This window comes from Chlamydotis macqueenii, chromosome 7 (genome assembly GCF_036417535.1).
Source record: "Chlamydotis macqueenii isolate bChlMac1 chromosome 7, bChlMac1.mat, whole genome shotgun sequence".
Taxonomy (NCBI): Eukaryota; Metazoa; Chordata; class Aves; order Otidiformes; family Otididae; genus Chlamydotis; species Chlamydotis macqueenii.
In genome coordinates, this window is record NC_141562.1 from 23,326,579 (window position 1) to 23,347,602 (window position 21,024).

General features: G+C 36.4%; 1 protein-coding gene across 1 annotated transcript in view; it reads left to right on the forward strand.

Annotated features, from left to right (window-relative positions):
- Positions 1-21,024, forward strand: part of DNTT (DNA nucleotidylexotransferase) — a 92,902-nt gene that overhangs the window by 38,191 nt on the left and 33,687 nt on the right. Inside the window, exon 8 of the mRNA XM_086752586.1 lies at positions 18,409-18,511. Coding sequence (XP_086608712.1) covers positions 18,409-18,511 — 103 coding nt within the window. The remainder of the gene's footprint in view (positions 1-18,408; positions 18,512-21,024) is intronic.

A 21,024-nucleotide genomic window follows, 5' to 3' on the forward strand; every position in this document is an offset into this window, starting at 1 on the left:
ACGTTTTCCTGGCAGATAATCATGAAAAAAGCTGCAAGCATTGGTGACCTTGTATTATACTTAGAGCAACCAGAAGGTGCATTTTGCAGATCTCTGTGAGCAAGAGTAGTCATAACATTTTAATTTAGTGTGACATGATCACGCTAGTGGTGTGGGGACGTGATAATGGGGAGGTAACTCCTGGCTCAATTTTTTTTTTTTTTTTTTTTGTTAGGATGAGAGTCAGACAGGACATTTTCTACATGTCAGGTGACAAGGAAAAGACTAAAAAGTTTTAAAATAAATTATGTAGGAAATGCCTGAATTACAAGACATAACTAGAAATAGTCCTTTTAGTTTCTTTCAGTTTGGGAATGGCAGAATTTATTATGGATTGTTGGTATGCTGTGGGAGAGTTGGATGGAAAAGTTTCAGGCAGTCTTTTTGAAGAATGGAAAATCAGCATTAAATGGAGAGCAACAAAACCTCATAAGAGAAACTATGTTATAATTATCAGCTACGGTAGCTTGGAGAACAGAAAAAAAAAAAACAAACCACTGAAGTGTTATGGATTTCCTCTTCTCTCAACTGCAAGTTTATAAACTCATCTTAGTTCATAAATGAATAACCTTACACTCTGTATGTATGTTAAGACTGTGGAAAATTTGACTTTTATCTTGGCATATTACATCTAGACACAGTTCTAGCAGGTAAACACAGCAAACATTCCTAGTTATTTGATCCTGTTGCAGAGGTTGCTGCTTCGAGTTGCACCTCATTTGTCTGCAGTTAATATCCTCATAGAACATTGTTGCTTATGAAATGTCTCAATGTTGATATTCTAGTATGCATTTGTATCACTGCCATAAATAGTACCACATCCAGACTTAGTAAATGAAGATTTTATCTCCACCATGCAAATATAATAAATGAAATGTGAGCAACCTATTGGTGCATTCTAGCTGAAAGGTCAGTGGGAGCCTTGACATTGGTTTCAGCTGAATCATGACAAAATAGGAGGATACTTTCATCTGATTGTTTGAGAATCTGAACTGGCAAGAAATGGTGACCAGGGAAATGCATCTTCGCATTTCACTTAAAGAAATAAAAGTACGTAGACAATGAAGACACCCTTAAAATGCCCCACAACCTGAGGTCGCACAACAATACAGATTGAAAAAGTCAAGATTGTATTCAGAAAGAACAACAACAGTTTAGAGAAATATGACATGACTGGTTCTTTGAGAGACTCTGAAAATATATTGCTAGAGCTTTGCAATATCTGGATCAGGAAGAAGGCACAGAGAGAACACTCAAAAGTTACATTCAGAGTATCTCCTTGCCGTGGTTTGGGAATTAAGGCCGTTGGTTAATAATAATCAAAGAAGTTTTCAATTTAGGATTAAATCAACTAAGCCAACTTCATGGGCTCCTTAGGCTGATGGAGGATCATGTCTTGAAGCAGAGCAAGGGAATTTTGTAAAGGAGGGTAACAAGATTTCACTATGGATTTACTTAAGGTAGGAGGTAGGTTTAATGACAGGCTTGTCTATGTTTTAAAAGGGCTTTTCTGGTATGCTTATACTTGTAGACTATACTGGCAGCCTTTCTCTGTGGCGATGTAGTGTTCCTTTGCCAGTATAGTTTAAATGATTTTCTCAAATGGAGTAACCTATATTAGCCCAAAGAGTATAATTGTTTCAGCTCCAGGGATTTGCTGGCTAAGGCTGTGATTTTCCATAACATGGCTATCTTGGCAAAACACTGATGTAGACCAAGTAGACAAGTTTTGAATTTCAATTTATGTTTGAAATCTGATCGCAAAACAGGCATAGTTGTTGTATCCCATAATTCTGCTATAAAATGTTCATTTTAATAGTAAATATTTTCTCTGTAAAAGTCTAGTTTTCTAAATGTGTCATGTAGGTTAAGAGTAAAATTGTCTTCCCTTCTACAAAATTAGTAGATTACACAATCCAAATTAGGTTTCAAAAGAAGGAAATATAATTTTCTTTAGATTATACGTCTGTAAAATTCCCAATTACCTTACTTGCAGTAGGGGTATGCAAGAGTAGTTATGGAAAACCCATATGTCAGCCTAATCCTGGAAAAAGACTTAACAGTTCACTTTAAAAATTCAAGTGAGTGATGTCATTAAAACTAAACAGATTGGACATGTGCTTGAAGTTTAAACTGTGCATAATTTTTTCAGAAGTACTTGAGTAAAACTTCAGTGTCTTGGTAGAAAGACTAGACTCAAACTCACTGTACTGCGGCTGTATGCTAGCAGCCACGCAACAGTTTAATTTGAAATTAGTAAATATTATATTCCCTTAGACAACCAATTAATAACATATCTTAATCACAACTAAAGTATAATTATACATATTGCTGCAAAATGCCAGAAGGTTCAACGTCATAAATCAACCTCTCATGTCTTTCTGACTAACCTAATATACGAACAATTACTTGCACTCCTTAGCCATCACACCACCAGCTCAAACAGATGTCTTAATCCTATTTTATGTTAGAATTTGGAAAAGACATTCCCCGCCACCCTCCCATCTCTCCTCCCCACCCTCCTGCCCCTGCCCTGCCCCAGTGGATGCAAACAATCTATTTCTCAGTTCAAGGTATTTTAATAGAAAAACTGTCATGTTTATGTAACTTCCAATACAGCTGAGCAGGAAGCAAATAGGAATCTTTATTTTTATGGTAGGTTGATTCTACAGTGTTGCATCACTGCCAAGTAAGTGAAACCCAGGCTGAACATCTAATATCATTTAGACATTCTGAAAATGCATGTTTCCTTCCTTGCATGAACATTGATATTGTCTTTTAAATTGTTTAAAGTGAATGTTTTGATTTTTGGAAATGCCAAAGTAGTCGTGCATGAAAAAGAACATTTTGATGAAAGTTTTTGTGACAAAGGGATATGACAAAGGAATAATCCATTTGAAACTCTCAAGAGAATTTGCTACAGAGAATTAAAATGTACTGAGGTTGAATGCATGTTTTCAGTCTACTACTACAAAACTTCAATAGGGCAAAAATGGTTGCTATAAAGCTATTTGTTAATTTTGTTATAGTGTCAGTATAGAAAAATCTATTTTTCTTATTTCAAAATAAAATGTAATATCTTAAATATTAGCTTATATATATTAATGAGATTCTGAGTAATTAGAATAGAAATATGATTCTGAACCAAACAGTTCTTTCTTGGACAATAAAAATCTAAACTAGTAAATGGAAACTGCCTCAATTCCAAAATTATTTTTTCTAGTTTAAAATAAGTGTGACAAATAGCTTCATAAAAGCATTTTTAAAATACACAGCTTTCATAATGTAGACACTTGTCTACTTATTTCAATAAATAATTTGAATGCAGCTGACCTTTCTGTTTTGCCTGCTGCATTATTAATAATGTTGAAGAGATCACTAGGTTATTGTTCTAGCAACATATAACTCGCTTAGCTGAGGTTTTGGTTTGCAACTAATGCTTTTTGAAATGTGGCACCTGAGTAGATTGTGTACCAGCTGAGATGAAAACAAAAAACTGGAAAGCTTTTTGATTTACCAATCCAGAATGTCAATGCATTTCAACCATTCAGTTCCACCTTTAGGCATTTGGAGTACATGCATCATCTACAGCTGGCTCTTGGTTACCCCATCTAAATACCTCATGATGGCAAACTTAACTCTCTGGCAGAACACCAGTAGAAAGTGGACACAGCACCTGAAGTTTTCTTGAATGAAAGAAATATCTATATATAATAATTAATCCAGATCTAGAAGAGTCCAGTGCTCTCCCAATTTGTGGTAGCCTGTCTTGAAAAGTGCTGGTTGCCAGTTACCTCCAAAGAAGTCAGACACGAGTCCTAAAAATCTTAACCTTCTCCTTTCATCATCTCATATTGTTTTATTGTTGGATAGAGGGAGAGGTCATTTTCTTTACCTTTTTTTTCTTTGTTTGTTTTGTGGTTTTTTTTTTTTTTTTTCAAAAGTTCATCATACTCTCTGAAAGCTAGCTGAAACATCTGGTGTTTTTGAGTTCACTGATCTCGTATTCTTCATAAGGAGAGAGAGTTGGATTTCCTTGTCTCTCAGTTTGCCTAATTCTAAATTGTTTGTTAAACCTTTGAATTGGGCCAAAAGAGACTAGATATTTCAGGATGTCTGAGCAGCTCTAGTCTGAGATGCCTGCTCTTATAAATAATAAAAATGTACCTTTTCTCCAGTCAAACTTGATTCTTCAGTGGTTACTACATATTGGAATGTATTCTATTTTTTTTTCTGCAGATTTCAGAATAATTAAAATTTTACAATTTCTGGTAAACAAAGATACTGTACCACTGTCATACAGGCTGTTTCTTGAGAAAGCTTGCTCCATGCTGTTATAGAATATGCTGACGGTAGAGTTTACACATGCAAAACTAGATAGATGTTTTAAGACTAGAATATCATCTGCATACTCTTACATTTCAGCTGAATATATGAGATCCCAAATCCACATCAGTACTCGTTGGAGTGTATATCTTTCTCAAACAGCATTGAAGAGATTTTGCTTTGCCATTGATTGGCACTCAGCAAAATTTATGTATGCAGGAAGTTTCTCTGATGTCATTTGAAATGCTTGATTGGAATGGAGTGTAATTTAACGGATTTGCCAAGACAGCAAAAACAAAACTTCAGCAATGTATTTCATGACTTTAAATAAAACTGTGACAGATTGGTATGGTACATTTCATAAGCTTTAAAAGCTTGAAATTATATGGACAGCTTCCAGGTACAGTTGCATTATTTACACAAAATTGAGACAGCACTCTCAGTGATTCAAAGCTTAAGCATAGTTTTGTTTCGGTTGGTGTATTTACTTCAAATATAGAATTCAGGGAGCCTAGAGCTGTTAGTAGCAAAAAGTCGTTTTGTGTGCAAGCCAAAAAGGGATAAATATTCAACATCAGAGTATAATTGGTGATAGCAACATTCAGGCATTTGTGTCACAGAAAGCTGGAAGACAATAATGCCATCCAGGCAGTACAACTATTTTAATATATAAAGATAGCCGTACTTTCTAATTAAGAAGTAGGTGACTAAATTCTTACATGGCCATTATCCTATTTTACTGTCTCAGTAGAACCAGGTTGATAAAGAACTAGTTTTATAAACAGTTTTAATAGTGTGTAATAAACTTAGTTGAAAATTAATTGTGTAACATTTTTCACATATATTTTTTGTTTTTTTTAACAGCTCTGAAGTTGAGTTAAAGGTTGAAGGGATTTAATTTCGGCATATAAGTAATAAGTGCTCCTCCTCAAGATAGTACATACAAAAATAGGTCAATCAGACTACTTATAAGGTTTTTGTTTGTGGAACAATGTTTTTTTGTTTGTTTGTTTTGTTGTTGGATCTTCAAATTTTGATACTGATATATAAAAATTCTTATACAGATTTATTTTAAACTGAATATGCTTTGAAATAACCATTTGTCTAAAAGTCCACAGAAGCCAATAGAATCATACAATGGTTTGGGTTGGAAGGGACCTTAAAGATCATCTAGTTCCAACTCCCCTGCCATGAGCAGGGACACCTTCCACTAGACCAGGTTGCTCAAAGCCCTATCCGACCTGGCCATGAAGACTTCCAGGGATGAGGTATCTACGACTTCTCTGGGCAACCTGTTCCAGTACCTCACCATCCTCACAGTGAAGAATTTCTTCCTCATGTCTAATCTAAATGTACCCTCTTTCAGTTTAAAGCTATTCACTATGTCCTATCACTACATGCCCTTGTCAAAAGTCCCTCTCCAGCTTTCTTGTAGGCCCCTCCTTAGGTACTGGAAGGCTGCTATAAAGTTTCTCCAGAGCCTTCTCTTCTGCAGGCTGAGCAGCCCCCCCCAGCTCTCTCAGCCTGTCCTCATAGGAGAGGTGCTCCAGCCCTCTGATCATTTTCGTGGCCCTCCTCTGGACTTGCTTCAACAAGTCCAAGACCTTCTTATGTTGGGAGCTCCAGAGATGGATGCAGTATTCTAGGTGGGGTCTTGCCAGAGCAGAGCAGAGGGGCAGAATCACCTCCCTCGACCTGCTGGCCATGCTGCTTTTGATGAAGCCCAGGATGCGGTTGGCCTTCTGGGCCACAAGGGCGCATTGCCTGCTCATGTTAAGCTTCTCATCCACCAGCACTCCCAAGTCCTTCTCCTCAGGGCTGCTCTCAATCCATTCTCCGCCCAGCCTGTATTTGTGCCTGGGATTGACATGACCCAGGTGCAGGACCTTGCACTTGGCCTAGTTGAACTTCATGAGGTTGGTACAGGCCCACCTCTCCAGCCTGTCAAGGTCCCTCTGGATGGCATCCCTCCCTTCCAGCGTGTCGACGGCACCACACAACTTGGTGTCATGGGCGAACTTGCTGAGGGTGCACTCTATCCCACTGTCCATGTCGCCGACAAAGATGTTGAACAGGGCCGGGCCCAGCACGGACCCCTGAGGACCACCACTCGTCACTGATACCCACTTGGACATAAAGCTGTTGACCGCAACTCTTTGAGTGCGGCCATCCACCCAATTCCTTAACCGCCAAGTGGTCTATCTGTCAAATCCATGTCTCTTGGATTTAGAGCAAAGGACGTCATGTGGGACAGTGTCAAAGGCTTTGCACAAGTCCAGGTATATGTGTGTGTGTATATATATAAACACACTGTTCACCATTCATTCCTTTCACAAAGCAAGGAAATAAATCTTTCCAAGGTTTTGCATTGTAATATTTTTAACCCATTAAATGATTTTTAATGCAGATAATCTAATAAAGGTTTATAAGATAACTGGATAACTCTAAATTTAGCAATACTGCTGGTTCTTCAGTTGAGTAGCCGTTTTCTGATTTATCTTTTGTTCTTATTGCATTGAAGTAACATCAAATATCTGTTAAAGCAAAGCTTGAAAAACTACAATAGCACAACATGAAGCGGAGTACCCAGGTGTCTTGTGCTCTGAGAAACAGTGTCTAGATTTCTTTTGTGTTATAAAAGACACACATAGTCAAGCATAGCATGACAACATATGCTTGGTATTTGAAAGTGCATTTAACGAGAGACTAGGTGAATGGCATACATTACTATACTTTTTTGAGGCAAAGTAGTTACTGAGGGTTAAAAACAAGTTTTAAGTAAGATTGTACATTTCACACTAGTTCTCCTCACTTCAGTGATTTTTACCCTCGGAGCATAACTCACAGAAGTATCCAGAGATGTGATCCTTTCTGCTGCAGTGACACTTTGTCCTGACTTGGTACTAGAAAGATCTTTTAGGTAATGTATTCTCTGCGTTGTTAGGTGTTTCCCTAAAAGTCTCTTTGAACAGCAGCCACTGATGCTCCGTAGCAGTGATATCCTGCTGAATAAATGAGAAACAAAAAGTGCTTGTTTTGTGTATCCAGTATTAAAGCTATATTCCCTTATGCCATATAAGTAAAGTTTCTGCTCCTAAAGGGAAAGGGATTTTTCTGTTACTGCTTTATAGCAGAGCTGGATTAACTTTAAAAATAACATAAATAACTTCCACAGCTATAGAAAATGAGTTCTGCCCCTGGTGAATTAGAATTAGTGTTACACTGGACAAGAAAAGTAGCATTTTAATGAAGTGTCCACCCTCAAGCACCTCTTCCAGAGAAGACGCCTGTGAATCTTTGCCAAATACTTATGCAGTTCAGCTGAGTTTATGTTGAATTACTTGGCTGGGTTAAAAGCTGCTATATGCTATCTTTGGCAATTCAAACCTTTATAGAAGCCTGATTTGTAGCTGCCCAGGAGAACGCTGTCTCAGTTTTCACTATGTTTTCATTTTGGAGACAGTCTAATCTTAAATTATTTTATTCTTAAATCAGTGGGAGAAGTAATTCTGCAGACAAAGCTACAGCAGCAATTTTTTTTTTACCCACAAATTGCCTCAAAATGAATCAGAGTATCTCTCATAACGGTATGGTATCTTTTCAGTTAAATATATCATAAATTTAATTTTAATTTTAATTGTTTTTGCTGGTGGCAAAATTTATTTCAGTTAATTTAATTTGATTATTGCTATTGCAGACATTAATCAGCATCCTATTAAATAATATCACAGATTTTGCCCTAAAATAGCCCAGTGATGTACAGTTAGGGAAGAATTAATCCTCAAAGTACAGGAATTCCAGAATTTCATTTGATATGGAATACAAAATTTCTATCACTTTGGGTTTAGATTTCCATAAATATTTAACTCAATTTTTATCAGCTTGTTTAAACCGAGTCCAGTAGGGTGACTCAAGTGCTGGGCACCAAAATCAGAGTCCTGCTACAAAATGTTTATGCAAATGTTTTCCCACACTGGCACTTCTCATCTCAACAAATATTTTATAGCGCATTACCACCTATATGGCATTATAAAGAGAAGAGAATGAGTTTTGGCACTAGCTGAGACCCACTGGTGCCAAGCTGCTTTCGAAGGCAGCCAAGATCTAATTCAAATAACAAACCAGGAGAGCAGAAATTATCCAAAGAAGGCAGATATTCCTATATCCATATCTGTCTTCCACAGAGCCCTAATCAGATCTTGCTTTATTGTTTTCCTCATTACTCCAGACGTGTTACTTTATTTTTGAAAAGCAGGGACTGACTGTCTATGTGGACTGCATTGGGATTCATTCACTTGAGGTGAAATGACAAATGACACCTTCCATAGATACTTGCAGTGTAAGGTGAGAAGGATCCTTCTCAGCTTTTCATTTTTAATAACCATTGGCAAAATTATGAGCTAGGATTTGTAATTGTCTGTTGCATAAAATAACGATAATCTATACAGCTCTCTCTCTCCCTATTTACCACCCCTGCAGTGGAAGGCTTCCCTGAGCTTTCACTCTGGAATCGGAGCAATCTGCGACTCAAAAAACTACAGCCTTTGGGAAGCTTAGTATGTCTTCATGTGATAAATGGTATAGATGAGCCTTCTGACTATCTAATTTGATGAACTATAAAATGGTATCTTGCCTCTGGCATTCTCATCAGTCGTATGTCTTTATCATGGTTTAGGTGGAGGTATAAAGATCAGGCACCTACGGAGCAAGTGAAACTGGTGGTAGAGTTTTGAGTGCCTCTAGTTTATTCAGGCTGAATCCACTCTCCCTTCACTGACAAAGTAATCATTGCACAGCGTGACTTGGGCTTGCGGACAGTCACTTTTTGCATTCTGCTGTCTTTGCTTTCTCTGTGCCAGTGTTTTTGGATTGTTAACTTTGGTTGAGCTGCTTTTGCAGTTCAGTGAGCGTTTCTTTTCCTGCTACTTACTCTGTATGTATGTGAACCTCTATTGCATTGAAACTGTTGAATCTAAATGTTGTTTTGAAAATGTGGGGCTGACTTGAATATTAAAGCAAACTGTGGAGCTAAAGCTGACAGTGATTTGAAGAACAGTGTATGTGCAGTGTACAGAGTTTCGCTGGTCATTTATGATAGCAATGGACTGGCATAGAATTATGCTGCTACTTAGGCTGTTAGTACTCATTACAGTATTGATCAGAAGGTGTAATTGAGAGTTTCTGAGGAAATAACTTCAAATAAATGTTACAACATTTTACTGTAATTTGGAAGATCTTTTCTGTTACAAACAAGATAATTTTCTAACTTTTTTTTTAGCTATTGCTCAGTTCTTATTGTTGCAAATGAAATGAGAACATTGCAAACATTATCATATCTTCCCTTCAACAAAATCCTCCAGCATGAAGTCACTGTTGCAGAAACCCTTGCACAGATATGGTTCTGTTCATTTCCTTGGCAGGTTCCTTGTTCTTTCCTGTCAGCGTACTAATTATATACTTAGCAAAGGTCAATGTCCTTTTGAGTCGATAAAGCCACTTACTCTAGGTCCAGATTTCAGACCTGATGAAAGCTCAGAAGATATTGTGCTGAAATAATTACTTTCTGATTTAATTCTGAATTCAGTAAATTCACTCAGGCAAAATATTCTAAGAATTTTACTTATTGGTCCAATTTGTATTTTTATTTTATTAAACTGATAGTAACTTATACATGAATATGGAACATTACGGAACAAGGTTTTGAAAATCTGTAGTATTACAGCCAAAAATTATTCTTGGCTGAATGAAATCTCTGACTACTTTGCGATCAATGGGATTTTTCTTCTCTGGCTGTGAAACAGCCCAGGATTTTACCTTATACGTAATAGTTGTAGCACTGTCACACTCCAGTACTTCCAGCTTAATTTTTTTTTTCTCTTTATAATGGGGTTTATACAAGAAAAAGGTATAGCTCTTCCTTCATAGTTTGAGTGACAGTAACTCAGAATTATTTTAATATTAAGCTGTAAGAAATTGTTCATCTCTTGTTCAAGGTCTCAGCAAAGACTGCTTAATAAGCAAATCCACAAGCAAGCAGATTACATGGGATTTGGAATAAAAATTTTTGCTCCTCTTCTGAGAAGGCACAGGCTGGTGGGAGACAGGTAGTAGAGACAGAATTACCATGCCACTTCTATTTTGTCAGACTCAACTGATGTCAAATAATAGTTCTACACTGCTAATACAGTGGGAGTTAAATCAGACCCAGCGTAGAGGATACCTCCCTACAGTGAAAATATAGCATCAATATCAGAATAGTCAGAAAGAAATCTTTGAGCTATGTATGCATGTGTGTGCGTGTTTGATTATAGCTGTAATTACATGTTTGACTATGCATGCACACAGAGGCTGCTAGAGTTTTGCCTCAGGAACATTATGATACTTAAAAATTGTTTGTTTTCTGTATCTCAAAGGAGTGATTCTGCTACTTATCCAAGCTTTCTCTTTGCTGCTTAAACAGAAGTTCATTGTTCTATATCACAATTTGTCCATTTCTTCAGCTATGTGTAATCTTCTGCAACACTTAATCCCTTTTCCATTGCCGCACCATCATCACTTCAGCAATTGCATTTGGTCTTCCTAGATGTTTATGCATATTGCTCATCTATATTCAAGGATATATTCAAATGGCCTCACATATTTTCAAATCACTTGAGGATGTCTGTCTAGAAGCTGTCCTCCCTGCATTTCCCAAACGAAGAATGCAGAGAAGATGGCACTTAATTTAACATATAACGGGTTCCCATATTTCTTTCCACAAATAAAGGATTTTTAATTTGTTATATATCTGCTTTCAGCATTTTAGCCAGTATCCAGCTTGCTATACAATCAAATTTCAGCTGAATTGCTTTTAATCTGAGCTCTTTGGAAGGAAGGGAGAGTTATATCCTGTGATATTTTGTGTACATTCCCCACATCCTAAGGCCTGCTCCATGTAGTGTTCTGATCTGAGATTACTTTTACTGATTTTTCTAGCTTTCTCTATCAAAATGTGACTATACAATAAAATGGTTAGGAAAGTGAGAGTTTAAAAATCTTAACATTTTTATGGTGAATATTGGTTGCATAGCAATTCCCGATGGCCTGATCTTTTTTGCTGTCTTCCCTGATAGCGAGTATTCTCAGGAAGCCATTTCACAACTATGGGGATTTTCTTATTCAGTGTAAAGTCTGCAAATTATATAGTTAAAACATCCATTACCTTTTTTAATACCATTTCAATCTGCCAAATCTAAATATTAATATTATAGTAAATGTACTGTTTTAGTAAATACAATCCTATTTCATCAGACTAACTCAGAACATTAGGCAATATTCAATGTTTAAGAGTTCATATGCTTTCCTCAACAAATCTATATTTCCCCACAATTTTAAGAATAAAAGGTTCAGTTAAATAGAAAGAAGCCTGAAATATCTATACCAAATGTGTTTCTATTTTCCATTATTTTTCCTCACTTCATTGTGTTATATTTTGTGGCAGTCAAATGAGTGTATGATTTGAAGATTTATTGTATAATTAATTATATGCAATTAGTTTGCTTCATTCCAGGAACCCCATATAAATTTATGCCTCTTTATTATTTAGTATAATTGATCAGACATTGGAAATGAACACCTGTTAGTTGTTAGTCTTCCAAATTCTTAAATACGTATGCTTGACTTCAGGCAAGTGATTAATACTGCCTCTGATATCAGTGGCAGTATTCTCATGTGTAAAGTTCAGGATGCATCTGTAAACACTGAAAGATTTAGCACACATGAAACCTAATTAAATGCCTATAATACTATCATTATCCCAATGAGAAATTCATCTGAATAAGGAATAGATAGGCTTTGCCTATAAATGGAGACTTGGCTATGCTGTGGAAAAAAAAACAAATTATGTGGAAGTTTTCCATCTGTCTTTTGAGAAACAGAAATACAAGTTGGCCAGCTTGTCTCCACTCCAAGCTCTGTGAGATCAGAGCCAGTGGGCCAAAGTCATCTTTGATGGTCTTTATGAGCAGCTATTGAAAACCATTTTTCTTCTTCTGATTATTAAGTGCCTTCTTCCTCAAAAACAGCATTCAAGTATGCTTCCTAAAATGATTTTAAGAGTTGATTGAATTACAGAATATGAGCTGTGAAGAAAGAGTATTTTAGACTGCCCCGGAAAGCCTGATACTAAATTGGAGTCCTAGTCAAAACTTTCTAGCCAACAAAGCAAAGTTCGCTTTGCATTTCTAATCAGAAGTCAGGCAAATAATTTGTTCATTCACTGACAAGGACAAATCTGAAGTAAATCATTCAACCTAAGACCTGTTTTCACACGGAAGTGAAACCAGAGTTTTGTTTGAGAAAGATTTGTAAAAACTATTATAGTCTCACTTTGAATGAAATTTTAACCTCTGAAAACACAAAAATGCAGTCTGTAAAGGAAAACATCACAGTGACCCATTACCGAATAACCTACAGAAACCAAGGACCAATCTAGTACATTGTTCAGGGTTTTAAAGTCAAGTCATTTTTATGATCATCTAGAACTGCAGGTAAGCCATGCAGTTAATCAATTAAATGGTTTGAAGGACTTCACAGAATACTTTTATCCAAGGATTTATCCTATTCATTCTGGTTTATTCCACAGCAGGGTAACAGTTGGATTGTTGAAAGAGAGAAAAGTTCTGTCTATCAGAATATGCTTTTAGGAACTTGAAAACTAACAGGTAGATTTTAAAGAGCTGTCAGCAAGAAAGAATGAGTGAGGTGCACCTCACTCTACGAGTGCACCTTTATGAGTGCGGTGCCTAATAGCCCTAACAGAGGCTATAAAATCAAGCTAAGAAAGAATTCCAGGGAAACAAAAAGTACCTAGATCTGAGTATCTCTCTCTGACAAGAGGGAGAATATCACTGCAGTAAAGCATAAAATATTTTTAAAAATAAATTATCCTTATTGTGAAAAAAAGGAGGAATCATATTGAAGGGCAAAATTATAAAGACCTGAAAGAAAATGAAGGTAGAGGAAGCGACTGAATAAAAACTACAGTACAGCAAGCTTAGCTGGAAAATACAGGGCTGTGTGTGAGTAATGGCAGACTTGAATACATCTGACTGTAGCTGAAGAAAGGGACTGCTCTTGGAGAAGGGCCCTCATAATTGAAGGGAGCTGATAGAGAAGATGGTGGTGAACAAATCTAGGACTTAGACTGCAACATTTCGAAGGAGAAATGCCTTTCATTGGTTAGCAGGCAGAGCTCAGCATATTTTGGCAACACTGAGAAGTGAGTATTTTTATGTACAATACAATGCCAATAGTAAAGGTAACAATAAATCAGTTTTATGACAGATCTATCCAAAGGCATTGTACAGTCTGTGATTTTCCTTTGATGCTTATATTTCCTAGAAATATACCTGAGCAGGAGATGGCAGTTACTCTTATAAAAATAGGCTGTTGGTGTTGACTTTGTATTTCATGTGCTTCAAGGGCTTGCAAGGTTATGAAAAGCTTATAGTTTTGCCTAACGCAGGCACGCACATGGAAATACAGTATCATCTTCTGTATCCACTTGAACTCTATATAAGCACGAAGATTGTGAAATGGCTTTCAGGGTTTTAACACATAACTCATTGATGTAAGAAAGTGGTTTAAGCTCCTCCATTAGTGAAGTTTTGTGAGTGGTAGAGAAATGTCTGTCCATCTTTCCACAACTAAAGTCAGTTTATCAGAATTGTCATTGATATGGCCTAGCCATTATATAATATAATGGATTTCAAAATACTCTCCACACATTCTACTCTAAAATGTCTAATCATGCACATGTTGCCCTCGTAGAGTAAGACAATGTGATTATCCTTTGCCACATGTTCATATATATCATTTGTCATACATTCATATATTTAAGTTTTAGTCATAATGATAGTTATGTTTGATGACTTGGAATCTATATTTTATATTAAAACAATAACAACAAAAAAGAAAATTCCAACAATCTTGAAGATATTTAATTGACTACTAAGAAACACCAGCCCTAGAAAAGTTTAGCCAAGAATTGAACCCAGCTAATTAACAATGTTCTGTCTTTTATAGTCTTCAGGCTTGACTAAGTTATTAGGACAAAACCTACGCTGCGATTTCAGTTCTGTAAGGTGCTGGTTTTCTTGTAGCTCCAGTCTAACAAGAGTCTAGGTTTAGATTTAAAGAAAAGATAAAAAACATGTAAACAGATTTGAATAGCAAATCCAAAACTTGAATCAATGTCCGTTTCTGTTCAAAGCCTCGGAAACCTGAACTCCTTAGTTACATCCCTGATTGCTCTGTTCCTTGTGGCACCTACGCTTTTACTTCATAACGGCCCCAGCATTTCCAGGTATAAGCAAATCATTTCCTGGATCCTCCTTATGCCTAGCTGGAATCTAGAAAATAGACAGATTATCACTTTCATCTCATAAAAAGCCTAGAAAATAGACAAGCTCTGAGCAACTCTCATACACATTAAGAAGATGTATATAATTTTTTAATTGCAGCTGGTTTTATTTTTAAAATCATACTCAAGTTTTATATAAGAGCCTTGTGATTAGAGTATGTAGGCAGTGGCATGCCAGAATCAAATCCCTACATCTCCCACCATCCACTAGTGTGCTAAAATCACGTAAAAATAATCTCATAAATACTGGCTGGACTTATGCCACCTGCAGTATAAAATGGGAGATCTGTGGAGCCAGGAAGAGAGAGGGCAATGTACTGTACCAAACACTGGCTCTGCATTTTGTATTTAACAGCCAGTGGATGAGAAATAACTTGGCTGTGAAAACGTCAAATCCAGTGTTCTCCTTCCTGGCTGAGAGGTTTTAATCCAGTAGCTAACAGCAAGTAAGTAAATAACATGTGGACACTGGTGTGGACACAATGGCTGTCTCCAAACTTCTGAAACTGTAGTGGAAGGCAGAAGGAGAGGAGACTGAGGAGAAGGCTCCTGTGAAGCAGGAACATTGCCAGTATTCCTAACTGAGAGAAATAAGGCAATAAAAAGATGAGGAATCACTGCATGAACCACTGAGCTACCAAATGCAAGACAAAACCAGGCACTGACAGCATCAGTTTGATGTTTGTTTTTCAAACCAAGTGGGTTGTTTTTTTTTTCATTTTTAAGTGAGTGGTGCTTAGTTAACCACCTTCAGTCTCTAGATGATGATCTGTAGCCTGTGTAAGGAACCTGCTCTCTTGAATGTAATGGGGTTTGAAAAAAACTGCACCCTGCAGCATTCTACTTGGCAAGCTTTAGTAATGATCAAGAGACTGAGGTTTCATCTCTGAGGCACTTAATCAAGTTATGAATTCTGGCCTTTTATATGCAATTTGAAGACCAGATATCTGGCACCATAGTGTTTAACTTGTGTATAACCAAGTCCTGTATCATATCTAGTCTTTAGGCATACAGTTTGCTTCAGCTTCAATGAACTGTTGTGCATATAGAGTTAACAGTTGATAAACAGATACATATGCTTACATACCTCCTGAGCTGGGGACAGAGCACCTTGGCACTATCCCATCCTATATGTCCTTTATGTAATTCTATGAAAACCTATGGTTGTATGTTTGCATACACAAATATATTTAGATATATAAGTATGAAAAGCCCTAATCTGCTGACATCAATGGCTGTGTTCCCTTCAGCTTCAACAGGATGATCGTCTGAATCTATGTGCATTTTACTGCATCTTTTTGCATGATTTACAAGCTGTGAGCAATATATATTATACAGCTTTTTGTTCTACTAGATTGTTTTTCTATTTTAAGGAAGGTAATAGATTTTTCTAGGATGAAATACATTATTTGTTAAAGATTACTAGTGGAAATTAGACTAAATGTTCCGGTAACAGCCTGACAAATTCAGTCAGAAATTAATCCAATGTGAATTAGTTCAAAGAGAAGCTGAAATACAACTCTGACAATAACAATGATTTTGTATTGTGTGCTTCTATATCAGATTTAAACACTCACAAATAAAACTTCACAAATAAAAAGCATTTCAATAATCGCTCTCTGTCTTGGGAAATAGAAGGCCAGAGAAACATTTTTGATTTCTTAGGATTTTATGACTGGATTGATGCAGAATTTTGTAGATGTGGTTAACTGAAAATATGTATGTGTTGAGTACCAGAGGAAGAATCGGGAATCAGCTCTGGATGTCATCATCTTCCAACTTTTTTCTTTCTTTTTTTTTTTTTGAGAAAATAATTCTAGGCAAATTTTCTTATACCACTTTCTGCATCTCTAAGATAGGAATAGTAAATTCCTTCCATTTGAAAAAACATTTTGAGACATGTAAGTAAAAAGTGCTATGTAAGAGCTTTGGATTATTATGGTAATTTAAGAGATAATGAATGTCATCGTACAAAATAACTCAGAAGGTGTTACATGGAATACTAAATATTTCTTAGCTTCTTGAGTTTGAATTGCTGTTCAGTTTCTAAGCCTAGACTGATGCTTTGTTTGAAACTTCTTTTGAAATAATTTCCACCTGTTTAAGCAGTTTTGACTTTGCTGCAGACACGGCACAATAGTTGCATTATAGTGAGTTAGACTGCTTGTCAAATGTAAAACCGAGATTTTCATTTCCTTACCTCTTGCTGCTAACGCTGTTCAGCTATCCATCAGTTAGATGATTTCCTGTCACGCAAATGGCCGTTGACATGTCTGCCAATCAGTTCTGTTTCTACGAATTTCCAAGTTTAAGAAATCGGATTCAGTTTTAGGCACTATTTTAAGGGAATGAACTATTTAATTAAATACAAAAACCCCACAACTTTTGGTTTGTACAGTTCTAGTTTTCACTGCTTATGTAACAATTCACAAGTTCTCTGAACACTGGACAATGTTGAACTGAAGCACACTTGAGCTATAACACCACGTACCCTTGTGAACATCAGCCAGAGTACCCTTTCCAGTGAACACAGGAAAAGGATTTGGATGTGTGCTATACTTAGGTGTCACTACTCCAGATTTCGAGTGCTTGTTCCATCTCCTGCATATTGTACCTATTTGCAGAAATATCTCCTCTGCTCCTTTCTCCATAGGCTGGCCTGATTACAGACACTAAGTAGAGGTGTATGCAGTCCCTGTTGCAGTATTTAGACCAAAATGAAAAGCTTGTATTGCAAGATTCTGCAATTCTCAGATGAATTGCATTCTAAGATAAATTTTCAAATGTTCTCAAACATTTTATAATTCTGAAGGGGAAACATTCTGATAGCATGCTTTTGCCTCTTTCCCAATGATAGTTACATCTTAATCTGACTAAGGTTTAACATATTTGGTAAGTGGGAGAAAGGCAAGCTGCATGCTTAAATGTAAATGAAGACAAACAAGAAGTTATAACGTCATTTTTCATTAAGAATGTTTACAATTAAATTTTGTGCATATGGATTTAATTGTGAATCCTTAGTGGGTGCAGTAAACAAGCTTTAGTCACGTTATGACTGAACTGTTCTCAAAAAAACCCGCGCTCAATCTCTGCAAAAAGCATTGTTATATTTTAAAAGAGAAGAAATGTAAAATACTCAAAGATTTTATGTCTGCTCTAAAAAGAAACAATAAAATTATTCATAATCACACTTTTGTTCATTAAAGTGTCCATTGAAAGCTAAAGAAGAATATTTAAGCCTGTAGTAGTCAGACTGGCAAGTTTATCTGCTTTTACTGCACTAGATTAGTAATATGTACTATGGTATTTTAATTTTTTTTTTTTATGCAAAGATGACTGAAATCTTATTTTCTGGGACTTAAGGGAAGAAAGAGAGAGATTTAACATCACCACATAGATCTGCAGTATCTAGTTGAACAACAAGAAAATGCATCATAATTTAAAATAATTGCTTAACAAAGAACACTGACAGACCTGATAGAATAAATAGAAGATTCCATTTTGATTGTTTCAGGAAACATTGCTATCACTTTGTGCTGCAGACTTTTTTTTATAGTGCAGCAAAATAATATGTTTCAAAGTAGTGTGAAATTGGACAGGAACTTAACTCTTTTAGTCTTCTTGTTATTTGATGCTTCTAGGGGTAAGAAGATTGGACATGATATAGATTTTTTGATCACCAATCCAGGACCAAGAGAAGATGATGAACTTCTGCATAAAGTTGTTGACTTATGGAAAAAGCAGGTATGAACTAAATAACATTTGGCAAAAAAAAGAGACATATTCTAACAGCACTAAATTAAGCCTTGTAATGCTTAAAGAACATTGACTCCTTTTTACAGATAACTGCAATATTTTGAAACTGTATATCACTCTATTTGGTTATTAATCATGATGATCTATGTGCATCCTCAAGCTCTGAATGCTAAAGTTGAAGGTTATGTCAAAAGTACTCTACACACATTCTGTTATATCTTACCCTAAGAATATGCAGCTAGTCAGAGGTAAGAAATCAAGCTAGGTGGAGGTTTGGGTGACACAGCAAAACTGTTCTTATACTTTGAAACAAGAGTGTATTTGTTTAATTTCTCCTTGAGATGTGAGTGTGTTCTCCCATGCGGAACTACTTCAGGGAGCTCCAGCTTTAAGTGTAGTGGATTTGGGTCACCTCATGGTGTGAGGTGAGCAAGTCTGAAAGCTTAGGTACCAAAGCTAGGGAATTCTGGCTTCCTTTCAGCCCCTATATTAGCATTTTTCCTGGCTTCCTTTGGAATATTGTCAAAATTGACATAGTGCTCTGAGATGTCTGGGTTTGAAAGAATGCACACGTTTCACAGAGGAATTGTTCATCTAAGCAGTTTGGGTTTTTTTTTCTATTTAGCTTTTTTTTTTTTTCAGTTCCAAGCAGCTTTAAAGCTGGAAGAGTCTGAATTGTAACAGGTAAATGTACCTCAAAATATTCCTAGGTCAAAAATATAGTATATTTGGAATGATAAGCTTTTATTTCTTTTTCTACCTTTCTAGCCAGCTAAGATATTTTTCAGTGTTTACTACCTCTATTGTTCAAAGGAACTGATTACACTTCAATAAGTAAAAGGCCAACACTCTGTTTGAGGTAAATCACCAAATGCCCTACTGCTAAGGAAAGTCAGCTTTCAGTGCAGATAGCCTGGAGAGAATCCTTTCAAATTGATTCTTGAACTGTGTACTTTAATTAATGTATAATGGGTTAACACATGAAAGACATTAAAAACATCCAGCCAGACAAAAGCTTATCTGACTGTATAAAATTATCTGATTGAAGATGGTCGAAAATCTTTCAACTGGCTTTGATGGAAGGGCGTCAAACTTGTTTTTTCCTGGTAAAATACAATCTTAGCTGAATTCCTCTTCCTTCAACTGACTTTTGGTCTCTGAAATGTTAAAAGATTATTATTAATTTCTTAGATTTCTGTGACTTCCATCCTAATTCTGCATGGAAACTGTATATATTGAAGAGGGTTGCTAGCAGGTATAATTTATCATACTATAATGAAAAGCAGTGAACCTGTGGCAATTAATGAGTGCTGAGGAACTACTCTATTTTTATCTTTTTATTATTTATGTAATGCTTATTTCTCAGTTGTTCTACCCCCTTTATTCTGAGAAGAGTTGCATTTCTTCTTGGAAGCTGTCTTTTTGCTTTCTTAAGCAAATGTGAACCTCTAGGAAGCCACATGTGAATCCTCTGAAAAACTTGTTTATTATCACACAGCAGAAAGGAAAAGTGATGACCAGCTGAGGCTGAAGCCTGTCCTGAGTGCAGCCTTTCATTCCTTCTCCCATTCCATCACTCTCCACTTAGGTTAATGAGAACAACGGCTGTGATCTGAGAAGTCTGGCAACTGCTGAAGCTTTTCAGGTCACTCTGAGCTGTTTTCATTAAATGGAATTGAAAGGAAAGAAATTGAAAATAAATTGTTCTTGCTGATTATTTTTTTTTAAGGATAAAATTTGGCAGAAGCGAGTGCAGGGAGAGTATGGGAGGTCAAGGGTGGCCAAGGGTTTGATGAAAAGATTAGGATTCCTCTAGGGACCCCAGCATGAAGAAAATGTCAGAAGGGGAGATGCACAATGGCGTAGAAACCAAACTCAAACAAGTTGGGGATTGTTTAAAGCTATGGACAAATATTTTCTGTGTTCTGTTTGCCCTCCAAAGTTTTTATGGCTTATACTACGAGATATGCTGCCTCTTTACTGTGGCAGTTGTAATATAGAGGCTTTTACTGGCACTACTAAAAAATAAGCTGCCACCAAAATCAAAATGCAAAAAAAAGAAAGGAATTATACTATTGTTACCTTTTTTATTACCTTTGATTTCTAAAGGGGATGGGGGGCACACAAAAACCCCCCAAACCTAAAGCACTTTTATACTTTTTGACAGTACGCCTGTTGTCTGCTTCACAGCTTTCCACTTTTGTGCTACTGCTTCAAAGCCCAAATTCATCAAAGAACATCACTGAGGTCACAATGTTGTCTTCCTTTCAGCAGCTCTTAGCGAAGGATTCTGCAATGTTTAACTTCTAAACTATGAACCTCAGCCTTATTTAAATAGTTTAAAAGGGCCTTTTTCTTAGCTGAACAGTTTACTGTAAGAAGATCCTTCCATTGAAAGCTGTTGAAAACTAAGTGGTTAAATCAACACCATCATGCTCTTTAATGCAGCATCACCGGGGATAAATGAGCTGGGAAACAGAGAACACAAAGTCTCCATTGAG